The following is a 25,992-nucleotide window of genomic DNA, read 5'->3' on the forward strand; positions in this document are numbered from 1 at the left end:
CAAAAAAAAAAAAAAAAAAAAATACTAAAAGTAAAGATTTTTAAATATTAACAATGAGTAAAAAGTAATTATTGATAAGGAAGAAAGTTCATGGTATAGTAAGTAAAAAAGCAGGTTATGAAACAGTATAAACAAAATGATCTCATTTAAAGAGAGTATATGTATTTCAGACATGGAAGCCAAGTGCAGCAGCTCACACTTATAATCCCAGCATTTTAGAATCTATAATAATTCTAAGAATAGAATAGAATAGAATTCTAAGAATAGAATAATTCTAAGAATAAGAATAATAAAACTATTCTTTGTTTTTGTTTTTTTTTTTTTTTGAGACGGAATCTCGCTCTGTCGCCCAGGCTGGAGTGCAGTGGCTGGATGGATCTCAGCTCACTGCAAGCTCCCCCTCCCGGGTTCACGCCATTCTCCTGCCTCAGCCTCCCGAGTAGCTGGGACTACAGGCGCCCACCACCTCGCCCGGCTAGTTTTTTGTATTTTTTTTTTTTTTTAGTAGAGACGGGGTTTCACCGTGTTAGCCAGGATGGTCTCGATCTCCTGACCTCGTGATCCGCCCGTCTCGGCCTCCCAAAGTGCTGGGATTACAGGCTTGAGCCACCGCGCCCGGCCAATAAAACTATTCTTATTTTTAAAATTTTTTTAAGAGATAGGGTCTTACTCTATCACCCAGGCTGGAGTGCATCATAGCTCACTGCAGCCTCAAACTCCAGGTCCAGTGCTTTGGGAGACCAAAGGTGGATCGCTCGAGGCCAGGAGTACGACACCAGCCCGGGCAACATAGCAAGACTCTGTCTCTACAAAAAATAAAAAATTGTCCAGGCACGCTGGCATGCACCTGTAGTCCTAGCTACTAGGGAGGCTGAGGTAGGAAAATCACTTTAGAACAGGAATTCAAGGTTACAGTGAGCTACAACTGTGCCCCTGCACTCCAGCCTAGGCAAGAAAGCAAGACCCTATCTCTAAAAACAAGCAAAAAAATAAAACATGTATCGATACATATATATACAGATATACATACATATGAATATACCTACATAAAAGTCCAGGTAAATAGAAAAATGTTCATAAAGGTTCTAAGTGGTGAGACTGTAGTTAATAATTATTTTAAGCTTTTCTATACTTAAGTTTCTACATAAACAGGTTTTTTTTTTAATAATTAGAAAAATAACAATTTTTTTTTTTTTTTGGATACAGAGTTTTGCTCATTTCCCAGACTAGTGCAATGGCACGATCTTGGCTCACTGCAACCTCTGCCTCCCGGGTTCAAGCAATTCAAGCAATTCTCCTGTCTCAGCCTCCCAAGTAGCTGGAATTACAGGCGCATGACACCACGCCCGGCTAATTTTTGTATTTTTAGTAGAGATGAGGTTTCATCATATTGGCCAGGCTGGTCTCAAACTCCTGACCTCTGGTGATCCGCCTGCCTTGGCCTCCCAAAGTGCTGGGATTACAGGTGTGAGCCACTGCACCCAGCCCAACAAAAAAAAATTTTAAAGAAAGATCTATGAGGCTTGCCCCTTGTCTTCAGCTAAAGCCCAAAAGATAATATACTAGAAGAGTGTGAAGCTCTCTTTTGCATCTATGTTACAATGCAGTAAGTATTTCCTGAAGCTATACCAGACACTGGGAATACTATGCTGAGAAAAACAGACAAAGTTCCTGCCCTCAAGCAGCTTACATTCAAGTTGAAAAACTCCTCCCCACCCTTTCTGACCCCAAAGAGTGACCAATTTTTAGACAAAGATGAGCAAATTTGCTAGACAAAGACCATTCTCAAAGTAGTTCAGTCTTAACTCAGAAACAGTCCTTAGACACACAATATTTACATCAATATCTGTATCATTAAGGCCGAGACAGAAAGAACTAAGACAAGCCTGGCCTCCTTCAAACCAACAATGGCAGGCGTTCTAGAAACAACCTGCGCACAGCAAGACAGTTCCAGTTCCCACAGTTGTAGAGTTCCCACAGTTGACTGTGTGTTTTCTCCTCTGCAAACAGGTTTGTGATATCTGAACACAGCCTGAATTTTCCCACAGCAGGTAGCCTTCCATTTCTCAGCTTTCAACCCACAGGCTTTTATCCCTCTACTGAAAATTCCTTCAAGTAAAAAGACTATCCAGCTTTCTTATTATAATTTGATTACAAAAATACATATTGTCTTTCCCCCCGACAAGATCATACAGGTTACATCACCCCCTCGATTCCTCAGCAGAGAAAAACTCTTCCATATGAGATTTGTTTCCATAAATCACTCATGTCTCAATGTAGTTTTGTTTATTTGAGCAGCTTTTTAAAGGCGATACTAAGATTTGGGGATGTAATCAAGATGTTTTAACAATCAGAAAACAAATTCTGCAATGTGAGATCCAAAGGACTGAGCAATAAAGGTGGTAGGAATAAAAATATCAATAATAACAAAATGAGGCTGGGTGCAGTAGCTCATGTCTGTAAACCCAGCACTTTGGGAGGCCGAGGTGGGTGGATCACCTGAACTCAGGAGTTCGAGGCCAGCCTGGCCAACAGGGCGAAACCCCATCTCTATTAAAAATACAAAAATTAGCCAGGTGTGGTGACGGGGGACTGTAATCCCAGCTACTCAGGAGGCTGAGGCAGGAGAATTGCTTGAACCCAGGAGGTGGAGGTTATGGTGAGTCAAGATCACGCCACTGCATTCCAGCCTGGGTGACAGAGTGAGATGCCGTCTCAAAAAATAAAATAAAACAAAACAAAACAAAACAAAACACAAAACAAAACGAGCAATAGTCAATTACCCACTATAATGGAAGGAAGCTCTGTTTTTGCTTTTTTCACCTGCACTGTGTAAAGAACACACACCCTGCCAGGTGCTTAGGGAAACCCATACCTCATCTCTAGGTAGGGTTTGAAATACTTTTCCCCTGAATAAGTATGAAGGTAGAGAGAGACTCTCCCTCCTTGTGGGTCCTGCTAGGCGGCAGGGTAGCAGGGTAAATACAGAGATGGCATCCTTAAGAGACACGAGGAAAAGAGATGGTGAGGACAAGGCTATCAGCAAAGGAAGCCCAGCAGGGTGATGCTACGAAGACGCTGCAAGCTAGCTAAAAGTAACAGTTAATACTTACAGCTTCCTCCTTGGTTATTACTACATTCAAGAACTTCAACATTTGTGATTTTAATCGGAATTTCTTAGAATGTTAGAGCGAATCAACCTTAAACTAATTTTACAGATAAAGAAACTGAGGTGCAGAAAGGTTGTCTCATTAACCTGAAGCTGCACAACTTTTGAGTTTTTTGCACTGGGACCAGGACCCAAGTGAAGGTTTCTTTCCATTAAATTTCTCGGCAGTTTTCCATGAGAATTCTGGAGAAAGATAATTTACCTGCTAATTTTGCAACTCAAAGTTAGATGCCACACATTACAATCTGCTAACCGTAAATTGGCCATGAATCTTTTAATAGGCAAAGTAGGACTAACAAGATGATGTTTACAGTTATAGAAATGTGTTTATATGTTAAAATATTTTAAATGTTCACTTAAGATAGGCTTTCTTAAAACTTAGCAATTAGCCTTCAGATCAAAAACATTCCCTGTAATAAAGTTACCATATTTTTGCAGCTTCTCATATAAATCTGGAGTGCGATACACCAGAGCAGCAAAGGTGGCGTTCACAGCTTGATCAATAGTGGAACCAGCAACTATATCTGTCTTTGGGGCCTGTTTTCTACATGCCTGTATGAATCCTTTGAAAAGTTCTGAATATGGCCCACAGAAGTTCTGAGCAGGCTCTGACTGGGCAAAATCGAGAAGAAAATGGCGGCAGGGGTCGTCAGGAATGTTCTTAACCTGGAAACAAAAAATAAATCCATCCCATTTAACACATTCATTCAAAAAACAAAATTTGTTGAGCAAACTACTAGGCCAAAGCAGAAGTACAAAACACAGTGAACACTCTCTGGAAGCTTAAATCTATTTTAGGAAGACCAGACAGAGATCTGAGTTTAAAAAAAAAAAAAAAGATAAACATAAATAAAACATTAAAAGCATTAGAACTAGCATTCCCGTAAAGCAAAAGCTTATCAAGTGCCAAATGCCTAGAAGGGATACCCAGTGCTGAGAATTCAAAGGAGAGAGATCCTGGCAGGTTACAGGAATTAAGAAAAGCCTCCTGGAGGATATGGGCTTTGGCCTGGACCCTGAAGGATTGGCAGACTTGGCCCTGAGGAACATAACCATTAGCAGAGGTTACGAGTCAGTGGGGAGACTGACCTGGCCTGAAGTCTCAGCTGGGGAGTGATGGGAACTAGAGTCAGATAGGTAAGGTGAAAGGAGACTGCAGAGAGCCTTGACTGTCACATTGAGGAGTTAGACTTCACCCTGTGGGCAATGGGGAGCCATTAATGGTGCTTGGCAGTGGAATGACAAGATAATGCAGTGATTATAAAAAAAACTTGGCAGGTACCAATGTCATAAGGCAGGTGCGAATGAGGGCCCGGATAAAGATGCAGACAGAGGAAAGGACAGAGACGAACATCATGAGGAAGAATCCACAGGACCTGCAGGCTGACTGGACAGGAATGGGGAGACAGGTGAGGACAGGGGATGCTAGGGAGCAGTGGCTTCAGGCCTGGGGAAACAATGACCATCACAGAAGTGACCAGTCTTTGGTTTTACACTTCTGAGTTAAGGGGAGTCAGGACATTTAAATGGAAATGCCTCACAGGAAGATGGAAACAGATACTCGGAGCAGGGAGAAAACCAGACCTGGAGACTGATATGAGGAATTAGTGCCGCAATGTGACAGGAGAAGAAAGTGGAGAGGATGAAGTCTTGGTGGGCTGTGGGGAAGGGAAGAAAGCCTGAATAAAGCCTACCCTTCAGGGAAGGAGGAATATGAAAACTCAATGAAGGAAGCAGGTGGGCAGTCAGATGTAAGAGAAGACAGTGGACTAGCATGGATCCAAAGAAGAGAGGGTCTGAAGGAGCCAAATTTAACAGAGGCAAGGAGAACAGAAGCTGAGGAAGAGCCACTGGATTTGGCAATTAACTACTGAATAATGTGGGGCAGGGCAGGGCAGGGAGGGGAAGGAAGAGAAGTAGAATACAGAAATAGAGGGAAGGAGAGGGGAAAAATAGAGACAGGGCAAACCTTTTAGTTTTTAAAATATGATACACCTAAATCATGTGCTGTAATTCTACGGAGAACAAAAGATATAGCACAAATCATTCCTCTAAAGCTTGGCTCAGCAGGCACTAGAAGTACACTCAATTGTTTGCCTGATAACTCCACCAACAGAGATTTACTGAGCACCTGCTACATTTCACCCAAGACTCACATTCAGTATTTCTGAACATCTATTGTGCACTGGCCCCTGTGGGACACAGTGGTGTTAACAAATTAACAAGGTATAGTTTCTGGCCTCAAGGAGCTAACTGCTTAATACGGGTAGTAAGATAGAAACACACATGTTTATAACTTAAAGTAATAAATACTCTTTAGGCAGTTTCCAGTCTAAAGAGAAAGAGAATAGAAGAGTAAATACCTCCTTACTATTCTGGTGTGGGTGAGTGGGCCAGCTTGCTTCTAATTCCAACTCCGGACAAATCTGATGCCTGAAGACAGGTTTCCACAGTGGGGAGCTTAGGACTAATGCCATTTTTGCCTGAGGTATAGCCATGTTACTTCCTAATTCTAGAAAGAAAAGAAGACACGTGAGAGTTCTATTTTTGCCTTAATATATTGAGAATCTCTGAAATGAGAAAGAAAAGGTTAAAACAAAAACATGAATACTATTAAAAGAGAAAATTTACCCACATACCAGAATGTAATTGTGATACTCTGTAAACACACATCACAGATTAAGCTAAACCAGCAAGTCCTGCAATACCGCTGTTCTGTGGAACAACTTCAGTTACAAGGAACCTTTGCAATGACTAATCTGTTTATAGTAAGCTGAAAATAGGGTATGAACCATTTCTGGCATGTAATATGAGGCCATTCAGGAACATTTAATTATGGAAAAAAATTCACAATTTGTAAACTTAATTATGTAGCAAATAATAAATATCCAGCATAGATGTGTTTACAATGAGCATAGGGAAAAGAATAGGTGGAAATAAAAATGTTAATAGTTATTTCTTTCTTTCTTGGAGAAATATGAAAAGAAGAAAATGAGTTACTTCTGAGTGTCAGGATTAAGGATGATTCTATTTTCCTTTGTTTTTTTTTCCATTATGTAATTTTTCTATATTTTACTTCTAAAATTGGAAAAACTCAAGAAATGATAAAGAAATAAAATACAGTAGAAAGTTTTATTCTGTACTTCTTGTTCCCTGGAATAATTAAATAACTAACTAAATTGAACACATCTTTTTCCTTTTGTTTTAAGAGACAGTCTCTCTCTGTTATCCCGACTGGAGTGCAGCAATATGATCACAATTCACTGCAGCCTCCAACTCCCAGGCTTAAGTGATCCTCCTGCCTCAGCCTCCCAAGTAGCTGAGACAAAAGGCATGTGCCACCACACCTAGCTACTTGTTACATTTTTTTGGTACAGATAGGGATCTCACTACACTACCCAGGTTGGTTTTGAACTCCTGGGATCAAGAAATCCTCCCACTTGGCCTCCTAAAGTGCTGGGATTACCAGCATGAGCGACCTTGCTCAGCCCTGAATGAATCACTTTAAAACAAAATTCATATTCACGTATCTACATATATTTACATAAATATTCACATATTTAAAGGATATGCAATCAACTTATTCTATATTCCTGCCTTTTGGTTGGACTATACCTACACCTACTTACAAAAAAATGACAATGTTGCCAAACAAAAGCTGTTATCCTCCACAGACAGAGAACCCATGGCATCCTTCGTTCTATGTTCCAAAGTCTAAGGCAAAAAGCTTCATGACAATGGTGTCGAGTGGACACTTTATTCTTTTGGTTTAAAGGAAACTGAAAGGGAATATTATTAACCCCCTGCCATTAAGTGGAGATGACCTACAAGAGGGCAAGCACGCACCTTGCACTTCACCATGGTTGCAAGGAGAAGGGAAGGAACGGGGATGTGGACTTACGATGCACAGACTTGAGTGACATGCACTGCGAAGCTAGGCGTCCCATCAGCCGGGAGACAAGGAGTTGTAAATCCAGCCCCCAAGACACAGCAACATCGGGCAGGCCGTAGGCAGTGACAGTGAATTTGTAGCCCCATTCGTTGTGACTGCTGTCAGAGTGAAAGAGGAACTGCAACCGAGGACCGGCCTTGAAGGTCACTTTCTAGAGACAAACAGAAATCATGTGGTCAGACAGATTAGAGGAGTGCTTCAGAAATAAGCATGTTCTTCATGACTAGAAACATCTCAATTTAAAATTGATCTCTATTTCCACACGTCCAAAATGACTAATGGAGAAATGTACAAAGGGGTGACGGAAACAGAAAATTCATAGCCACACTCCATGAAGAAGGAGAGTTGGCAGAACACTGCTACTCAGCTTTTTACACCTGGGGTGACCGTCTGTCCACTACCTACTCAGCCAGTGGTCACATTTCCATGCCTCTGCTCCTGCCAAGACCACTGACCACGGAGAGAGGGTCAACAGTCTGAGGCAGCACTAAACCTCCAGCCCAAGAGCTCAAGCAGCTCTAATCGTGAGGCAGACTCTTGGCTTCCACCACAAGGTCTGGGCCATCCTCCTAGACCCACCAGCTCTTCCCGTTAAGTATGAAAGTTCTTCATTTACTCTAGGCAAGGCTGTCTGCTGCAACTACTCAACTCTGCCACTGCAGTGCCAAAGCAGCTATAAACGATAAACAGGCATGGCTGTGCCCCAAAACAATGTTTACAGAACAGGTGACAGATTATAGTTGGTCAAACTCCGATACAAATCCTTTCTTTCACAAAAGTGTAACGTAAATGCTTCCCTTCAAAGACCTTACCTCTACTGCCCCCTGAAGGCCGACAAAAGGAAAAGCGTTGGTGCAGCAGTAGGTACCTCTTTCTGGGACTCTCACTCACCTTGGGCCATTTATCAGTGCCAACTTTTGTGTCATAGCGTGTTTTCCGACCTCTAGCGTCGGTAAATTCCAGATAATCATACCTGTGAAGGCATAACCTCTATTAGCTTCCTTCTCTCATTGTTGACCTGTTATCGCTTGGGGGTAAAAGAACATAGAGGTCTTACCTTTTTTCAGTTTCACACCTGTCATCAAATTCCACCTCAAAATAGGTTGCCCCTGGGCTAACAAAGACAGATGCCTCATGGCAATTATTTTCATAGTTGTGGGCAGATTCCTTAGTCCACGTATGTAACACCACAGGCTGTTCCTGTTGCCAGGTCTCAACATCCAGCTATGATAACAAATGAGCCGGGGGGAGAAAAGGTTCTATCACTCGACACCTATCCACACGCAGCAGACTGTTTCTCTATCAGTGCTCCAGGCAAAGGGGTTTTGACAGCCCTGCACAAACCAGTACACAGGCTCGAAGACATACCTGACGTTCCCATCTTCACAGACAGATCAACATACATCCATCATGCAGCAAAGCAGATGTGCTTTTATGATACTACAAAAACTCTGTGACCAGCTTTTACCTTTTAACTACGACAGAACTACTTTTTACAGATCATTACCAGTGTGAATTCCCAGTGGAAAAAGTACTGAATGACTGAAGACCTCACATTCCTACTTGGGACACTGGCAAATCTGGATCCACTCTCCCTTCTTCTCCTACCCTCCTTCTTTTTTTGGGGGGGGGGCCCGGGGGGGGTCTTTGCTTTTTTACCTATTAAATATAAATGCCTTTTCTACCGCCACGAAGTTGTTATGAAGCTCACACAAGACAGTGATTAAACGTTATGTATGCAAAATTAAGGGAGAAATGTCTTCTAAAGACAAAACCTTCTAATTTGCCTTTCAACATACATTTTCTCAGCCGGGCGCGGTGGCTCACGCCTGTAATCCCCGCACTTTGGGAGGCCGAGGCGGGCGGATCACGAGGTCAGGAGATTGAGACCATCCTGGCTAACATGGTGAAACCCCGTCTTTACTAAAAATACAAAAAAAATTAGCTGGGCGTGGTGGCGGGCGCCTGTAGTCCCAGCTACTTGGGAGCCTGAGGCAGGAGAACGGCGTGAACCCAGGAGGCGGAGCTTGCAGTGAGCTGAGATTGCGCCACTGCATTCCAGAATGGGTGACACAGCAAGCCTCCGTCTCAAATAAATAAATAAATAAATAAATAAATAACAACATACATTTTCTCTTCTAGACTTCAATTTTTTCATTCACTTAAATGGTTTTCATGTAACTTCATAAACTATAAAATGATGAGATTCATCTCTACAGCTTTTCGTCTGTGTCTCCTTTCTAATGCTGACCAGGCCACATCAACTTGGACTGGTATTTACCCTTGTTGGCAAGGCCACTGATAAAATCAAGGGAGCCTTCTAGAAGCTGCTCAGCTGTGCCTATCTACAGTCCGCCGTCCACTTCACTAAGTGTGTCCCATCACTCCTGAGAGCAAACACAGGGCGGCTCAAGTGCCAACTCGAGTTACCTTCCTCAGTCCTCCTTCGGGGCCACTACAGAGCTTCTTCAGGAGTTCTGTGAGGACACTGAACTCTCGCAAGAGCACGCAGTGTGGGATGTCTAAAGGGCAGAAGTCCAGCAGGAAGATCACCTAATGGAAGACGGATGAAGTGCTCAGCGTCCTCCTTTGGCTGGGCCTGGGGATGAAGATCCCCAACCCCTTTCCGGTTCACTACAAATAGCTGCCAGTTTGTCTTACCAGTTGACGAGCTGCCATTGAAAACACTGAATTACATAATCTTTCTACTATGGTTTTTCCACTGTATTGTGACAAAAGGGATTCCAAAATCACTCTCATGCTTGCCAGAAACTGTCCCACATCTGCCAAAACAAAGAACATAATTAATATTTTATGCAGTAGAAATATCACATGCCTAGTTATCACCACGGACAAGAATAAAGAGGACTACAGACGCTGTGGAGGAGATTCCACAGCAAAGATCACAAGGCCATACAGTGTCATCCTAAAGCATTCCTCTGGGAGGAAGAAGCAGTGTGAATTTCAGTAAAAGACTACTTTTAAAGGGAGTTTTTTTTTGGTCTTTTGATGAAGTGGAGGAGCACTCGTAGAAGTGAAATTACATGCCTGACTAACCCAGCTGTCAGCCTCGCCTTTTCCTTCTGTTTACAATGAGCCCGTGCATTAGGTGGACCAATCTAACAGGCCAAGCTCTAAGTGGCAGGGCCCAATATAAGTGTTCTCGTCACAGCTGCTGGGACCAAGTTTGATGGTACTAAATTTTCCATGTATAATTTGTCAGCACCTGTTGGGTTTCATATAACTTTCTGTGAGTTTACAGAACATGAATCTAATTATTCTCAGTAATCAGCAAAAGTCACAGCAATGCTCATACACCTTAGATTTTTAAAATTCCAAGACTTTCATTTTTAGATGACTGATTAAAACAGGGATAGACTCTCCCGAAGAATGAGACGTCACGTAAGAGTGCTATATGACTGCAAAACCAGCGTTTAGGCTGTGAAATGATCTAATTCTACAATAAAAATACTTAGGCATACCATGCTCAGAGAGGAAACTGGACAAAAAGACATGCTGCTGAATTTTATTTTAATTAGACCAAACCAGTCCAAGAATCTGAATTGTAAAGAAGAAAACCATATGCACACGCAATGCATGAGTTACTAAAGAAGAGAACATACTCAGAGTCAAAACCCAAGCACCATCTGTTTTCATGGATTTCATATTGAAACTCACATTTTTCAATAAGGTCCACGGCAAGATCTTTGGCTCCAGAGTCCGTGCTCTTCAGCTGCAGGTAGCACCAGGATAGCAGGCTGCCTTGGACGGACCAGAACAGGGAGAAGAGCACAGAGCCAACCTCCCCGGGGGCCCCACTGAGCATTAACAGCTCGCACTACAAGGGAGGAGACAAACAGAAAGCGTTCATGACAAAGCCATTCACAGAGCATAGCCAAGGGCATCCTCTAAAGCAGCAGCTGTCACCAGCAACAACAAACTATAGCTATGAAAACAGTCACGACACAGCTTTCAACCCAGCAGTGACCAAGAAAGATGGTATTATGAAAACTCCCCTCTTTCCCTCCAGCTTTTCGGAACCTTTACAAAGGTTTTTTATTCCACATGACATCTCCTTCTGCCACCTCAGGAACCTTACCCCACTGGGTATCTCTTCTTTCTCTTACATCTTAAAATCTCCTTTCTCCGGCTCCTTCCCTCAAGCCTTCAGTTAAACCGCTCCCACCTTAAAAAAATAATCATTCATGCCTCTATGGCTCTCTAACCATCACCTTTGTTCTCAAAAGTTTCTTTGAAGGGTTATCTGACCTCCAGACACGGAAGACTGTACACTATATGATTCCATTACAGGTAAAACCCAGGCGATACAGATGCGCTGTGTAGGAGTAAGTAGAAAGAAGAACAAGGAAATGGTGAACACAAACTTCAGGATGATGGTTATGTCTGGCAAGGGAGGAAGCCAGTGAGCCATGAAAAGGTATGTGGATGGAGAGAAATGGATTCAGAGATACTGGGAATGTCTAGTCCTTAAAAAAGACCCTTGCTGCACTGTTACAACTACCTGATTATATATTTGCTCCTCAAGACTGTGCTTTTCTTACATCACCGTATCCCCTGTTCCTAGCACAGGGCCTAGCACACAGCAGGCATTCAGTGGATATTTGTTGAATTTGACAGATTCATGAGAAAAATTTCAGACTAGGTACACTTCTGATCACCTTTAATTTTTTTTTCCTAATTGAACCCTAACTCTTTAGTATAACTATAAATGTGTTTTACTGAAAGATAATTCAGGGAAACACATTAATAGCTGCATCTCTAGTAAGGAGGTTCAATGATATCTGTAACTTCTTTTGTACCACAGGTAAGTGAAAGAGAAGAAAAGGCACACATCTGATCTCCAAATGGTATACAATTATGCGAAATTCTCTTGGGCAAATGCTATCTCATTTCTCCATGTACATCTTAAAATGAATCTGGCCTATCTTCCCTAGTGGAAAGAGGACAAGGCTCTGAGTCAAACAGCCCTGGTTTCAGTCCTGACTCTAGCGCCTACCCACTCCTCACACGCGGGGCAGCCTCGATGCCTGTGAGAACCAGGGGAGAAGACTGAAGTTTTCTGCCCAATGGCACTGATGATGTAACTACAGAAGAAAGACTGCTGAGGGGGAGAGCTTAGTTCAGGCTTCAGGGATCTGAGAAACAGGTAGAATGTGGACGAGCTCCAGAAGAAAGGGAAGGTATGGGAAATGTAGAAATAAGGACGGAGATTAGAATGAGCCATGGCTAACTGGGGCCGAGAACACATACTGATGAGCTGTAGACTGAAGCGAGTTTTTTAAGGAAGACTCAGAGATGGGCAGAAGAGTCTGGGAATAAGCCAGAAAGCAGAAGTAAGAGAAAATTAATGTGACAGCAAAAAGCAGAGCATAGTTTTTGATTAAAAACAAAGTTGAGGCTTATGAAGTCAATGTTACCCTAGATCTAAATTAATACTAGATCTAAACAGTGGTCAGTGTAACAGCAACCTTGGCACATGATAACCTACAAGCAACCTACAAGCGCTCTGAGGTCCCCATCAGTGAACTAGGGGGGATACCTGCTGATGGCCCAGCACGCCAGGCAGCTGGGAATGAATGAAATCATGGCTCTAACAGCAACTCAAAACAGTAAGGCACCCGCAAAAATGTGAGAGATTTAAAGACACTAAGTTCAGTCAAAAGATACAAGTTATCAGCCACAAAAGAAAAGCCACCTTCAAGTCCACATCATTAGACACCTCAAGGATGTGGTTTGGGCTAGTGCGCCACGAACCCTCCTCCAACTCTCTGGTTCCCACGTTTAGCCCAAAGAGGTAGTTCTTGGTCTCCTAGTACGGGGGTGCTATCACTTTAGAATCTCTCGGGGTGCTTAGAAAAATGCAGGTTCTTATGCCCTATCCCTAGAGATTTCTGAATCAGTAGTTTAGGGTGGGATCTAGAAATCTTTTTTCTGTCAAATATCCCAAGTGACTGATCCATCTGGAGCATAAACTACATTTTAAGAAAGAAAATCTCTTATATTTTTTTAAAAAAGGCAAATTTAAAAAATCATTAACACAGAAAAAAGATAATATACTTTCAGATTTGATTAGTCCACGAAATTGCTAAGAAATCTGAATTTCTTTTTTTGAGACAGAGTTTCGCTCTTGTTGCCCAGGCTGGAGTGCAATGGTGTGATCTAGACTCACCACAACCTCCACCTACCGGGTTCAAGCAGTTCTCCTGCCTAAGCCTCCCGAGTAGCTGGGATTACAGGCATGAGCCACCACGCCCAGCTAATTTTATATTTTTAGTAGAAAGGGAACTAATTTGTAATTAATTAAATTAGCCCAGCTAATTTTGTATTTTTGTATTTCTCCATGTTGGTCAGGCTGGTCTTGAACTCCCAACTTCAGGTGATCAGCCCGCCTTGGCCTCCCAAAGTGCTGGGATTACAGGCGTGAGACACTGTGACTGGCCCTGAATTTCTTTTTTAAAGTCCAAGTAGTCTTCCTGAAAATTCACACCACTAACACATAACTATGTTTTGGGCTCACTGACAACCACTACAAGGGGACTTGATACAAATCCATTCCTCTTTTTCCACAGTAAGCATTATCGAGCACTTCTGTGTTTTTATTGTTTGCTGACTACCAAGAACCGTAACACGCCTCACTCATTTGCAAGGGCTGGCTGGGAAACCTTTGTGATCATTTGTAAGGGTCAAGTAACAAAGTACATTCATGCCAGGCACAGTGGCTCACACCTGTAATCTCAGCACTTTGGGAGGCCAAAGTGGGAGGATTTCTTGATCCCAGGAGTCCAAGACCAGCCTGGGCAACATAGAGAGACCTCGTCTCTACAGATAATTTAAAAATTAGCTAGGCATGGTGGCGTGTGCCTGTGGTCCCAGCTACTTGGGAGACTGAGGTGGGAGGATCACATGGCCTGGGAAGTGGAAGCTGCAGTGAGCTGTGATTGTGCCACGGCACCCCAGCCTGGGTGACAGAGCAAGACCCTATCGCAAAACAACACCAACAGAAAAAACCACAACAATGTACATTAATACTACAAAGAGGCAAAGGGGGACACAAGAGACTGCCACGTCACATGCCCCCACAAGCATGAGACAAAGAAAATAGTGAGACAGCCATCGGATACCTCTCGAGCAGCAACAGACAGGAGAGTGTCCATGACCGCCAGGACTTCACTGATGTTCATCTTGGCCAGGTCGTTCTTCTCAGGTAAAAGCAGGAGGCCGCCTGGATCCTTGTCACTGAAAGGATACAAATTAGTCCTGACACCTGGCTTCAGGAGAAAGATTTTTATACTGTCTTAAAAGTTTCCAAAACAGAGCGCAGAAAGGTTTCAGTGTCAGTTCCATGGGACGGGAGGAGTTTGGGTCGGGAATACAGGCTGCGGACCCAGCTGGGGCTGTGCCGCTGTCCGTCCACATGTGCTTCCATTAGCACAGACTCACAAACCCTCCAGTCCTGGAAGAGATCCTGAGGCAGAAGGCTGATGAATAAATCACCTTGGCCACCAATATGAAATACAGCTCATCTCACGACTGCTAGCTTGAAAGTCCTGGCTAAACGTTCCTTGTGTCTTCATATGTTTTCACAGGACAGCCCCAGGCCCTTTCAGCATCCTTGCCACTTGATTCCGAGCACATTTAAACAGACAGTCCTCTAAGTCTGGCATCCATACCAGGTATAGTCTGACTTGCAGGCAGTCGCTCAGGATACTAGTTCCCTTCCTCCTTCAAGAGTCGATACCTCTAGTAATGAAGCCTACAGGTAGTAAAGCCTACCTCTAGTCACGAAGCTTCATACCAGTAACTGCAACAGGCAAAAATTTCGAAGCCCTCCCCTCCCAGCACGCTTCCTTCTGCAAACTATCACTCTGGGCGTCTGTAGCTGGTTTTAACGTAGACACGAATACAGGACCCTACATTCCTTTGGCTTCAGTTTTTGTTGTTAAACATCACTCAGAAACTGAAGTGTTCAAAAAGACCCTCAACGGGCTCAATTTGAAATTGTCTTAAAACGGATGGGAACTGGATTGGGCTGTCAACAAGATTATTAGTTTACTACTATTTGGGTCGCCCACAGAAACTCGGCTTTCTAACTGGGTGGAAGGAAGTACTACTCCGAAGGTACATAAAAGGGCGAGCTCAAGAAAACAACTTTGCAAAGATTTGAGTTATCTGACAATTAAAAAGAACGACCAACTTACCTAAAATACGTGCACAGTGAACGGAAAGTGAGCTGCAGGGACTGCTTGTGCTCCTGCTCGGTGACATTCTTCTAGAAAACCAGAAAATGTACATTCAGAAAATCTAGTCTGGCCGGGCGCGGTGGCTCAAGCCTGTAATCCCAGCACTTTGGGAGGCCGAGACGGGCGAATCACAAGGTCAGGAGATCGAGACCATCCTGGCTAACACGGTGAAACCCCGTCTCTACTAAAAAGTACAAAAAACCAGCCGGGCGAGGTGGTGGGCGCCTGTAGTCCCAGCTACTCGGGAGGCTGAGGCAGGAGAATGGCGTGAACCCGGGAGGCGGAGCTTGCAGTGAGCTGAGATCCGGCCACTGCACTCCAGCCTGGGCGACAGAGCGAGACTCCGTCTCAACAAAAAAAAAAAAAGAAAAGAAAATCTAGTCCATGATATTCCAGAGACCTAGAGCAGCAATGAAACATCACCCCACTGTTCCCAAGTATGAGGAATGCCAGGCCAGCCAACTGCCTCACGGCACCCCACTAAAACCTGCTCAAGTGCTAAGATGGAGAGAACCAACCATCTAAACACAAGGTGGTAGGTGCACTTGGCTCACTGCCAAAGTCAACAGGAGGTTCAAGATTCCTGCTTAGGGAAACGACCTCAAAAAGAAATATACTTTTTTTTTTTTTTTTTTTGGAGACAGAATTTCGCTCTTGTTGCCCGGGCTGGAGTGTAGTGGCATGATCTCAGCTCACTGCAACTTCTGCCTTCCGGCTTCAAGCAATTCTCCTGCCTCAGCCTCCCAAGCATCTAGGATTATAGGAGCCCACTACCACGCCTGGCTAATTTTTGTATTTTCAGTAGAGATGGGGTTTCGCTATGTGGGCCAGGCTGGTCTCGAACTCCTGACCTCAGGTGATCCACCCACCTCTGCCTCCCAAAGTGCTGGGATTACAGGCATGAGCCACCACGCCTGGCTGATAGATACTTTTTGCCATTGGACATGCCATCCCAAGAGCAATCACATCTCTTAAGGGTATGGTATCAGAAGATATTGAGGAAGTGCCTGATGGAAAGAGAATTGCTTAGCACTATATAAAAGGTTGGCAGTGCTATTTAACTTCTCAGCATGAGAAGACACTAATGTCATTCAAAAAGTCGTATGTCCTGTTTCTATTTTCTGCGTAGGACACGTGCTAGGAAATTACTCATTTGCTCAGCTACCTGGTAAATTCTCGCACCAAACAAGCAGGATAGAGACCCACCCACAGTCCAGCGGGTCAGGTCAGCTGATGCTGTCAAAGGTTATGCAACTCACAATGTGAGAAGCGACTCCTCAAGCTGGTATGTAAATTTTATATGCAGCTGGAATTACACAAACAGATACACGCCCTCTTCTCTGAAACCTTCCTCAATCACTTAGCCTCAACATGATTCTCCTCTTGCATATGGAATCAGTTTTTCCTTGTGGCAGTGTCCCCAGTTAGACTGCAGCCCTTTGCCATCAGGGAGCACATTTTATGCTTCTTTTGTTCGTTCCCTTATTTCTTTGCTTTTTTTTTTTTGAGACGGAATCTCACTCTGTTGCCCAGGCTGAAGTGCAGTGGTGTGATCTCAGTTCACCACAACCTCCACCTCCTGGGTTCAAGCGATTCTCCTGCTTCAACCTCCCGAGCCACTAGGACTACAGGCGTGTGCCACCATGCCCAGCTTCCGTCCCTTATTTCTATAGGCCTTTGTGCATCCCACAGACCACTTTTCTTATGTTTGCTCACTGGCTGCCGCGTTAGAAATGCCTTTTTAAAATGCTATATCTAGTTTCCTTTGTAAAATTCTTTTAAATAATTATATTAGTTGTTTGACTACACAGACAAAAAGTAATCTATAATCACATCAAAACAAATAAATGTTTTATTCTTTCTAGTAACACTTCTTTCCCTTGTCCTATAGCACTAGCGAGGCCCTCAAAGAGAAGCAATGAGAGTGAGCATTCTTGTCTTATTCCGCATTTTCAAAGGAATGCTTCCAGTGATCCACCACCAAATACACTGCTTATTGTAGGTTTTGGACACATGCCCTCTACCAGATTAAAGGAGTCTCCTTCTATTTTGAGTTTGCTAATGAAACCATATTGTTTCACTGTTTTAATCATCAGAATTTAATCTTACTAAAAAATGTTTGGGCCGGGCACGGTGGCTCATGCCTGTAATCCCAGCACTTTGGGAGGCCGAGGCAGGCGGATCACAAGGTCAGGAGTTCAAGACCAGTCTGGCCAAGGTGGTGAAACCCCGTCTCTACTAAAAATACGAAAAATTAGCTGGGCGCGGTGGCAGGTGCCTGTAATCCCAGCTACTTGGGAGGCTGAGGCAGGAGAATTGCTTGAACTTGGAGGGCGGAGCCTGCAGTGAGCTGAGATCACGCCACTGCACTCCAGCCTGGGCGACAGAGTAAGACTCCATCTCAAAAAAAAAAAAAAAAAAATTTTTTTCTGCATTTAGTGATATGTTTTTTTTACCCCTCTCTGATTTCATTTATAGATTTTCTACTGCTGAACCATCACTGTATTTCCAGCATAAATCCAACTTGGCCATAATTTTGTTTATATGTTGTTGGACTGGTAAAATTATATTTCATTGGGGTTCCTGTAATTTTGCTTTCTCGTACGCATTTCTCTATTTTATCCCCTTGGTATACTCACATTTCCCTACGTTTTACCATCATTGTAACACAGGAACCTCTGAAGTTCCCCTACCTAGGTGTTTTTGATATGGCCTAGAGAGAAAAATGTTTGTTTTGTTTTACATTTTTTTCATGTATCATACTTATTTTCATATACAAATACTTTCTACAGAATTAAAACCCTGTATCTTTGTATAGGATATTCCATTTGGTAATACAGAGCTTACAGATACTAAAGGCATTTTTCACTTTGAGTACTAATGTCTGAGGAACACGAAGAAGTGGTCTAGGAGAGTGACAAGAACCATTTGAGGAATAATACTTGGTGATACCGGCCCGGCGAGTGGCTCACGCCTGTAATCCCAGCACTTTGGGAGGCTGAGGTGGGTGGATCGCTTGAGCCTTGGGCTTCAAGACCAGCCTGGGCAATATGGTAAAACCCATCTCTACAAAAAATACTAAAATTAGCCAGGCGTTGTGGCATGCACCGGTAGTCCCAACTACTTGGGAGGCTGAGGTGGGAGGACTGCTTGAGTCCGAGAGGTAGAGAACACAGTAAGCTGCGATTGCACCACCGCACTCCAGCCTGACCAACAGAACAAGAACCTATCTAAAAAACAAACACACAAAAAAACTTGGTGGTACTAGTTTTACAGATACATACTGAAGTATTTATGAATAAAATGTCAGTAAGTTACTTTGAAATAATAATGGCCAGTGGGGAAAGGAGGAAAGCGGGGGTGAGATAAAACAAGATAAAACTGTAGATAAAACAAGATTAGCGAGAGTTTATGACTGTTGAAGCTAGGTGACAGGTACATTTGGGGGACAGGGGTATTCACTATGCTATTCAGTTGGCTTTGGTATTTGTTTTGAATTTGCCTATAATACAAAGTTAAAATGTTGAAAAGAAAGGATGGTTGTAGGCAAGTCACAAAGATGAAGGAGACTACACTGTCACTTTGTGAGACATCAGATCATGAAACACAGATTGGGAATATGTGTCATCCCACTCTGAGTGCCATGTCCTTAGATATCTGTCCCACACAAAGCTCTGCATAGAATATTAACAAACATCTGGGACGTTGCAATAGACAATATATTCAGAGATAACAAAGCCTAGCAAATTTCATCCTCACAGACTTCAGAAATTGAATCCAGACTTTTAGTAATAATTACCATCATGGTGAAGAGATGGTTCCGCCGGGTCTGTCGATTAGGAAAGAAGATGGCAGCCCCATTGAGAAGGGTATTCCTGACTTCTTGTTTTAGTATCTCCATGGGCACAGAGTCTCCATCCACCCTGTCTACCACTGATAAAATGAACAATGGCATCAGCTTTCATATATTCCATCTATTCGCTTATACATCTGCTATAACTAGCCTATAAATTCACTACTCTCCATTTTGTACTGAATACCAGAGTGAAGAAGTATTTCTGTACAGGCCAGGTGGTACAAAAAATTGCCTTTTATTTGGTTACATTTAACTAAAACAAAGACCATATGTATCAGTTTCTACGTCATTACTTCCCTGTCCTTTTAAGACACAACTTGGCAAAGCCTTAAGTGTAACTTCAGATGGCCACGGGTTTCACTCCCCCTCAATCTATCAGTCTCATCTCAGTGAGTTAGTTGAAGTTAAGGCTCAATAGTACGACAGGAATGACTCTCAACACAACACAGCTATAGATCTGAAACCAGGAGGAAGAGAAGTCAGTTGAGGAAGGAATAAATCCTGAACTCAAACTAGTAACTCAGCATCAGAGGAAACACTCGTTTCCCACAGCAGCAATCCCTTTCTAGGGGATTCCCACAGCAACAATCCTTCTGTGGGGGATTCCCACAGTAGCAATCACTTTCTGGCTCGCATCATCATAGGACACCCCTCTTCTCTATCGCAAAAGGCCCTCCAGGCTACCCACACAGGGTTGCATTAAAGAAAAAACCCAAATCCCTACCATCACACAAGTGTGTGTAGAGCTCCTTGGCAGCCTCCACTCCTTTAGGGCTCTGGATTGGAGGTTTCTCCTCCTCAGAAGCAGCCAGTACATCTCCCTGCAGTACAGAGAAGCAGCTCTGGAGGAGCTGCAGAAGCAGGGTTTGGGCAGAGATGCATTCTTCCCTCGGGCTACAGAAAGACAAAAAACATCAGAGAGCAAAAGGGCAAGTTGCATTTACTCTCCAAAGCCATATAGCTGTACAAAGGACTTTCCTCTGGGTGTCAGGCTCGGTGAAAATAATGCCAACTGAGAGGAAGAAGGGTGGACCAGAAAGAACACTACTAGACATCTGGAAACAGATCCCATCTGACTCTGCCCACTGTGGGGAAGGAAGTTCATTTCTTTTTTTCTCTTTTTTTGAGACCGAGTCTTGCTCTGTCTCCCAGGCTGAGATCGTGCAGTGGCGATCTCAGCTCACCGTAACTCAGCCTCCCACGTTCAAGTGATTCTTCTGCCTCAGCCTCCCAAGTAGCTGGGACTACAGGTGCCCACCACCACGCCCAGCTAATTTTTGTATTTTTAGTAAAGATGGGGTTTCAGCGTATTGGCCAGGCTGGTGTTGAACTCCTGACCTTGTGATCCACCCACCTCGGCCTCCCAAAGTGCTAGGATTATAGGCGTGAGCTACCGAGCCCGGCCAGGAAGTTCATTTCTGATCCTACTTTTTCATCTGTAAAATGAGGACAGTACTGTAATACTCGACCTGCTTACTATTGCCTAAATATTTTATAGAAATCTGAGGTGTTATTTTCAATAATAACCGTATCTTTTAAATCGAACCACAAGCACTGGCAGGAAGTAAAAAAAATTAGGAAAAAAAAGTCATCCCCTTAGAATAGTAAAACTCAGTGTTTTCAGTTTACGTGATTATCACCTTATAACAAATTCTGACCTACTTTTGCTTTAATTTACTGTAAAAATTCCAGAAGATCTGCAAATCAAGACCCGTGAAGTCCAGAAAAGATTTGTATTTTAAGCCACTTTCCTTCTGCTGCACCTAAAAATAAAGATCAGAATAAATAAAATTGAAAAATGCATTTAGAGAAATACTGTAATGCCTCATTTACTTCTCGTTGTAAAGGGATGAGGTGGCTCTACATGAGTGAGACTTTCATATTGCTGATGCTTACTCTTTACTATGAAAAGGTTTGCCAACAATTATTTTTGGTTTGAAACTTTCTAAAATATATGTGTGTGTTATATGTATGTATGTAAGTGTATATATATACACAACCACCCCCCCGCAGACACACACGTCACATGTATCCATGAACACTCCTGACTTCCTAACCCAGCACATAAGCCAATCTTTCCTGGATGATTACTGTCCAGGACTGTATGACAATATACTGATGCCCTCCACACGTGTGGGCTGAAAGCTATCAACCCTTCGGTAAGCATGTCTGTTATTTCCAGGCATCTCCTTCTCATTTGCTCTTTTCTACTGACATAGGAGGTCTGAATAACAAAGACCAAACAAATCTTATATGAACTGAGTCACCAGCCTCTGAATGTGCCCTGAAGCAGAATGGGGCTCAAGAGCGGACACTGCTGTACACTACACATGCGAGGGCCCCCTCCACTGAACTCCCGAGGCTATGGTGATGGCTTTAAGAATCTTCCTTTGAGTGAGTTGTCACTGTGTTATATTACTGACTGTAAGAGTCAGTATCAAAAAAAGTCAGAAATCGAAAAATCATTTTTGATTCGAAATCCTGCCATTATTTTCGTATTTTCAGTAAATAATGAGAATTCACCTAGACTTCAGTTATAATTCTTCTAGGACTTAAAGAAGATGCAAATCCCATGAACTTGTTCTGTTTGTTTCCCCATGGCAGCCACTGCCAGGGCTCTTGAAGATGTGTCTGTAGGTCTACTCCGGGAGAAGCCACACTGATGGCCACAGGCCACTTCATTGACTCATGCCATGAGTGCCAACAGCTCACTTTCCTCAGCTTTTAATGTCCCTGCAGCAGTACAATGTCTGTCCTATTGGCTTCCGCAGGGCCAGGTTTTATCAGTTGGTGTTCATTTCTCTGAATACTGTCATTCACTTTTCCTAAAGGAATGCAGTCTAACACTGAGGAAGCCCTACCAGGTCATGGGCGAGCTGCTGGGTAAACTGAAGGGTCCTGAGGAGCAGCGTGGCCCCACACACACTCTCCTCTGTGTCCTTTCTGCAGTGCGCACAGGTGACACTCTGTTCTGCTTCTGCTCTTGCAGGCCGGAGGTACCCACTGATGCTCAAGCCTTGCACTCCCAAGCGCTCTGCTGACTCCTGACGGGTGCAGAGGAACTTCACCATCAGATACTGGACAGGAAAAGAGAGATTTCAAAAGAACTCAGAATCCTGGAATACTGATGAAGAGGGGAAAAGGCCTTTACGGGAAGGTCTTCCTACGATTTTTCTAATTTATTAGGAAACACTACGCTCAGCACTAAGGACACAAAATCTAAGTCCAGCATTTACAGTATGCAGGAAAAAAAGACAATACAAATGTTGAATAAAGTCACGTTTGGGTAGATTACAGTAAGGAAAGTTGCATCATTACTCCCTCTTAGAGGCAAAAACAGGAAGAGAGGATGAATAAAAGTAGGTTTGCTCTGTGGCAGTCATTTTGAAACAGAAATCAGATATATGACGATGACAATCAATGCCCTCCATCTCAAAGCCCCCAATGATGCATGCAACCCCTCTGCTAGAAACCCAGGAAAACAGTCCTGTCCACTCAAATCTACGGCCATTTTCCAAACCCAACTTTCATGCAAACTACCTGCTTCTTACAGTGAGAGCTCGTTGTTAAGGGCCTTTCAGAACACACTACTCAACTGCATAAATATTTACCAAGCACCTACTATTACGTGCCCTTAAGAGAGTTCCTAATTCTCTTATTCAAGCCTGAGATTTACATCCAAAGTTTAGAAAAAAATTAAGTAGCCAAATAATGACTGGTCCTTTCTACAGCAACACATCTCTCTTAAGTTGATGTCTGTGTTCTCACTATTCTCTCAGCCCAAGATGCCCTCCTCCACACGTTGTAGCCTGGCTAAAGATGACAACTTAATCAGTCGCCAACATTTGGCATCACACCACCTTTCCTGAGAAGCTTTCGAGTTAAATATTTTTCCCCTGGGTGCCAACAGCCCTCTGTTTCTCCCTTTATCATAGCTCATAGCGCACTGTCTTACACATCTGTCTCTCCAACAGAGTATGAACTCCCTGAAGGTAGATTCGCCTCTGGGGTTCCGGCATTGGCACAGGGCTGATACACAATCACCACTCAAAAACACAGAATAAAAGCAGGGGAGTGGGCAAACAACTCACTAATGCTTACTTTGGCAACTCTGCACTGTTGCAGCTTGACATCTGCTTCATCCCATTCTTCTTCCAGTTCAAACCAGCCAATAGGATCATCCTCTCCAAGGTCATCAGATGAGCAACCAATCCTGTAAAGACAAGAGTATTCACAAAACATTTTCTTATTCTGAAATTTCTCAAGGGTCTAATAAATAAGGTATCACCTAAGTGGCACGTAACTTGTATCTGTAGCCCGTCAGTGAACAACCGAGAGCTGAGTATGGTACCTGGTACCCTGTGAACACATAAGACAGTTGGTAGTATTGCCTTTCCATTGCTCAGTCTCCTTCTCTATGAACTGGGAACTAAGGAGAAAGCCTGCTTCTCCAAATAACTGGCTCATCTGAAGAATGCGAGAGGAAGTCAGGCCTCTTGGATGAGACACTCAGGAATAAGGCACGATGCAACAGCTGGCATGTGCTTCTGGAAGGTGCCAGAAAAGAGGTAGGCTTGGTTTTCTTTCCCGAGGTCTGGCTAACATGTTTACGACCATGTAAAGGTCTGGGCCACTTGCAATGGCTGATGGGTAAAAGTTTGAAGGCTTTCAGATCCTGGAGCTAAAAAAAAACAAAACCCCAGCCTTCATAGGCCTCAGTATTCTTGTCTGTTTCTTAAGAAGTCCTTTCAGAAAAACATTCTAGCCTTAAGGCTGAAGAGATACAACTATAGGCCACTTCTTTTTAAAAGCTGAATACTTAAATGCTATTCCTTTTTCAGGAATTAAGTAACTAAGAAATGCCGGGCACGATGGCTCACACTTGTAAGCACTTTAGGAAGTTGAGGTGAGTGGATCACTTGAGGTCAGGAGTTTGAGACCAGCCTGGTAAACACGGTGAACCCCGTCTCTACTAAAAACACAAGAAACTAGCTAGGCATGGTGGTACACACCTGTAATCTCAGCTACTTGGGAGGCTGAGGCAGGGGAATCACTTGAACCCGGGAGGCGGAGGTTTCAGTGAGCTGAGATCATGCCATTGCACTCCAGCCTGGGTGACAGAGCAAGACTCCATCTCAAAAAAATATATGAATAAGGCCGGGCATGGTGGCTCACACCTGTAACCCCAGTACTTTGGGAGGCCTAGGCAGGCAGATCACCTGAAGTCAGGAATTCGAGACCAGCCTGACCAACATGAAGAAACCCCGTCTCTACTAAAAATACAAAATTAGCCAGGCGTGGTGGCGCACGCTTGTAATCCCAGCCACTCGGGAGGCTGAGGCAGGGGAATCACTTGAACCCAGGAGGTGGAGGTTGCGGTGAGCCAAGATCGCACCACTGTACTCCAGCCTGGATAACAAGAGCGAAACTCCGCCTCAAAAAAAAAATAATAATAATAATAAATATATAAATAAATAAGAAGGAGAAAAAGAACAGTTTTTTCCAAGTAACATTCCTAAAACTTTCCACTATTCAGTCTGTGATGTAGCCACCAAGCTGGTGACACGTCAGTATTCTATATGGGTAAAACTACCAAAAAGAGGGAATTATGGCAAGAAGACAATCCAGAGAAGGTTCGGTAACAGAGAGAAAAAATGTCCCTTCTTTTTTTTTTTCTTTTTGAGATGGCGTCTCGCTCTGTCACCCAGGCTGGAGGGCAGTGGCACAATCTTGGCTCACTGCAACCTCCACCTCCCAGGTTCAAAAGATTCTCCTGCCTCAGCTTCACAAGTAGCTGGGATTACAGGCGCCCGCCACCACACCCAGCTAATTTTTTTGTATTTTCAGTAGAGATGGGGTTTCACCATCTTGGCCAGGCTGGTTTCTGACCTCAAGTCCTGACCTCAAATGATCCACCCGCCTCGGCCTTCCAAAGTGCTAGAATTACAGGTGTGAGCCACCGTGCCCGGCAGAATGTCCCTTCTTAATGTAAGTCTTTCTTGGCATAAACCTTTCATGATACAGTTAACCCTAATGGGAAATGGTATTCTCTTAACCCAAAACCATATTAATGAGTTCATCAATATTATAAGCTTGAAGATTTTTTAATCTACTCTTTGCAAGTTGTCAAGGAAATCTCTGAGATGCAGAAAGCTGACAGGGTGCCAGAGAACAGAGAGAAGCAGTCTTGTCCCCTATGCTGCACTACACAGTAGGCAAGATGGGAGAGAGCTGAATACTAGTCCTCTTACGTATGCACAGCACCAACTGCTGACCCTGGAGCACGCTGACTGACCAACGCCTAACCAAGGGGATATGACCAAAAAAAAGGCAAAAAGAAAATGCATGCACATTAACATTTTGATTTCCAAACTGGAGAGGGAATGGTGAATACGTAGGCCAACAAAATCAGGATTTAAGAGTCATTCAGGCTGGAATCAGGAGCTAAAATCATTAAGAGAGAGGTGAATAGGCCTGTATTTAGGTTAAAAAAAAATCATCCTGTGTAAGAACTATGCAAATTTCCTCATTACAGTATCTTTAGCACCTAGCATCAGGCCTGGCACATAGTAGACCTTGTTTAACAGCAGGTTTAGGGGAAATGACCTATTTTACTTTGTCCCGAGAGTAGGACATGGCTGCTTAAAACCCAGTGTCATCTCTAGCTATTATTTAAAAAGAAAAGCAGTGTTTACAAAGGCATCCACATGTAATGGAACAGAGATTTCAGGAGTGAAGGACATTTGTTCGAATC

The 25,992-nt window shown here is 43.4% G+C and overlaps 1 protein-coding gene across 1 annotated transcript in view; it reads right to left on the reverse strand.

Annotated features, from left to right (window-relative positions):
* Positions 1 to 25,992, reverse strand: part of ZZEF1 (zinc finger ZZ-type and EF-hand domain containing 1) — a 143,076-nt gene that overhangs the window by 66,842 nt on the left and 50,242 nt on the right. Inside the window, exons 12-26 of the mRNA XM_025362949.1 lie at positions 23,340 to 23,451; positions 22,100 to 22,315; positions 20,901 to 21,001; positions 19,963 to 20,132; positions 19,182 to 19,315; positions 15,341 to 15,408; positions 14,264 to 14,378; positions 10,800 to 10,959; positions 9,783 to 9,904; positions 9,552 to 9,674; positions 8,179 to 8,345; positions 8,013 to 8,094; positions 7,071 to 7,272; positions 5,533 to 5,681; positions 3,595 to 3,835 (exon numbers count right to left, since the gene is read on the reverse strand). Of these exons, the coding sequence (XP_025218734.1) occupies positions 3,595 to 3,835; positions 5,533 to 5,681; positions 7,071 to 7,272; positions 8,013 to 8,094; positions 8,179 to 8,345; positions 9,552 to 9,674; positions 9,783 to 9,904; positions 10,800 to 10,959; positions 14,264 to 14,378; positions 15,341 to 15,408; positions 19,182 to 19,315; positions 19,963 to 20,132; positions 20,901 to 21,001; positions 22,100 to 22,315; positions 23,340 to 23,451 (2,162 nt within the window). The remainder of the gene's footprint in view (positions 1 to 3,594; positions 3,836 to 5,532; positions 5,682 to 7,070; positions 7,273 to 8,012; positions 8,095 to 8,178; positions 8,346 to 9,551; positions 9,675 to 9,782; positions 9,905 to 10,799; positions 10,960 to 14,263; positions 14,379 to 15,340; positions 15,409 to 19,181; positions 19,316 to 19,962; positions 20,133 to 20,900; positions 21,002 to 22,099; positions 22,316 to 23,339; positions 23,452 to 25,992) is intronic.

The sequence above is a fragment of the Theropithecus gelada genome, chromosome 16 (assembly GCF_003255815.1).
Source record: "Theropithecus gelada isolate Dixy chromosome 16, Tgel_1.0, whole genome shotgun sequence".
Classification (NCBI taxonomy): domain Eukaryota; kingdom Metazoa; phylum Chordata; class Mammalia; order Primates; family Cercopithecidae; genus Theropithecus; species Theropithecus gelada.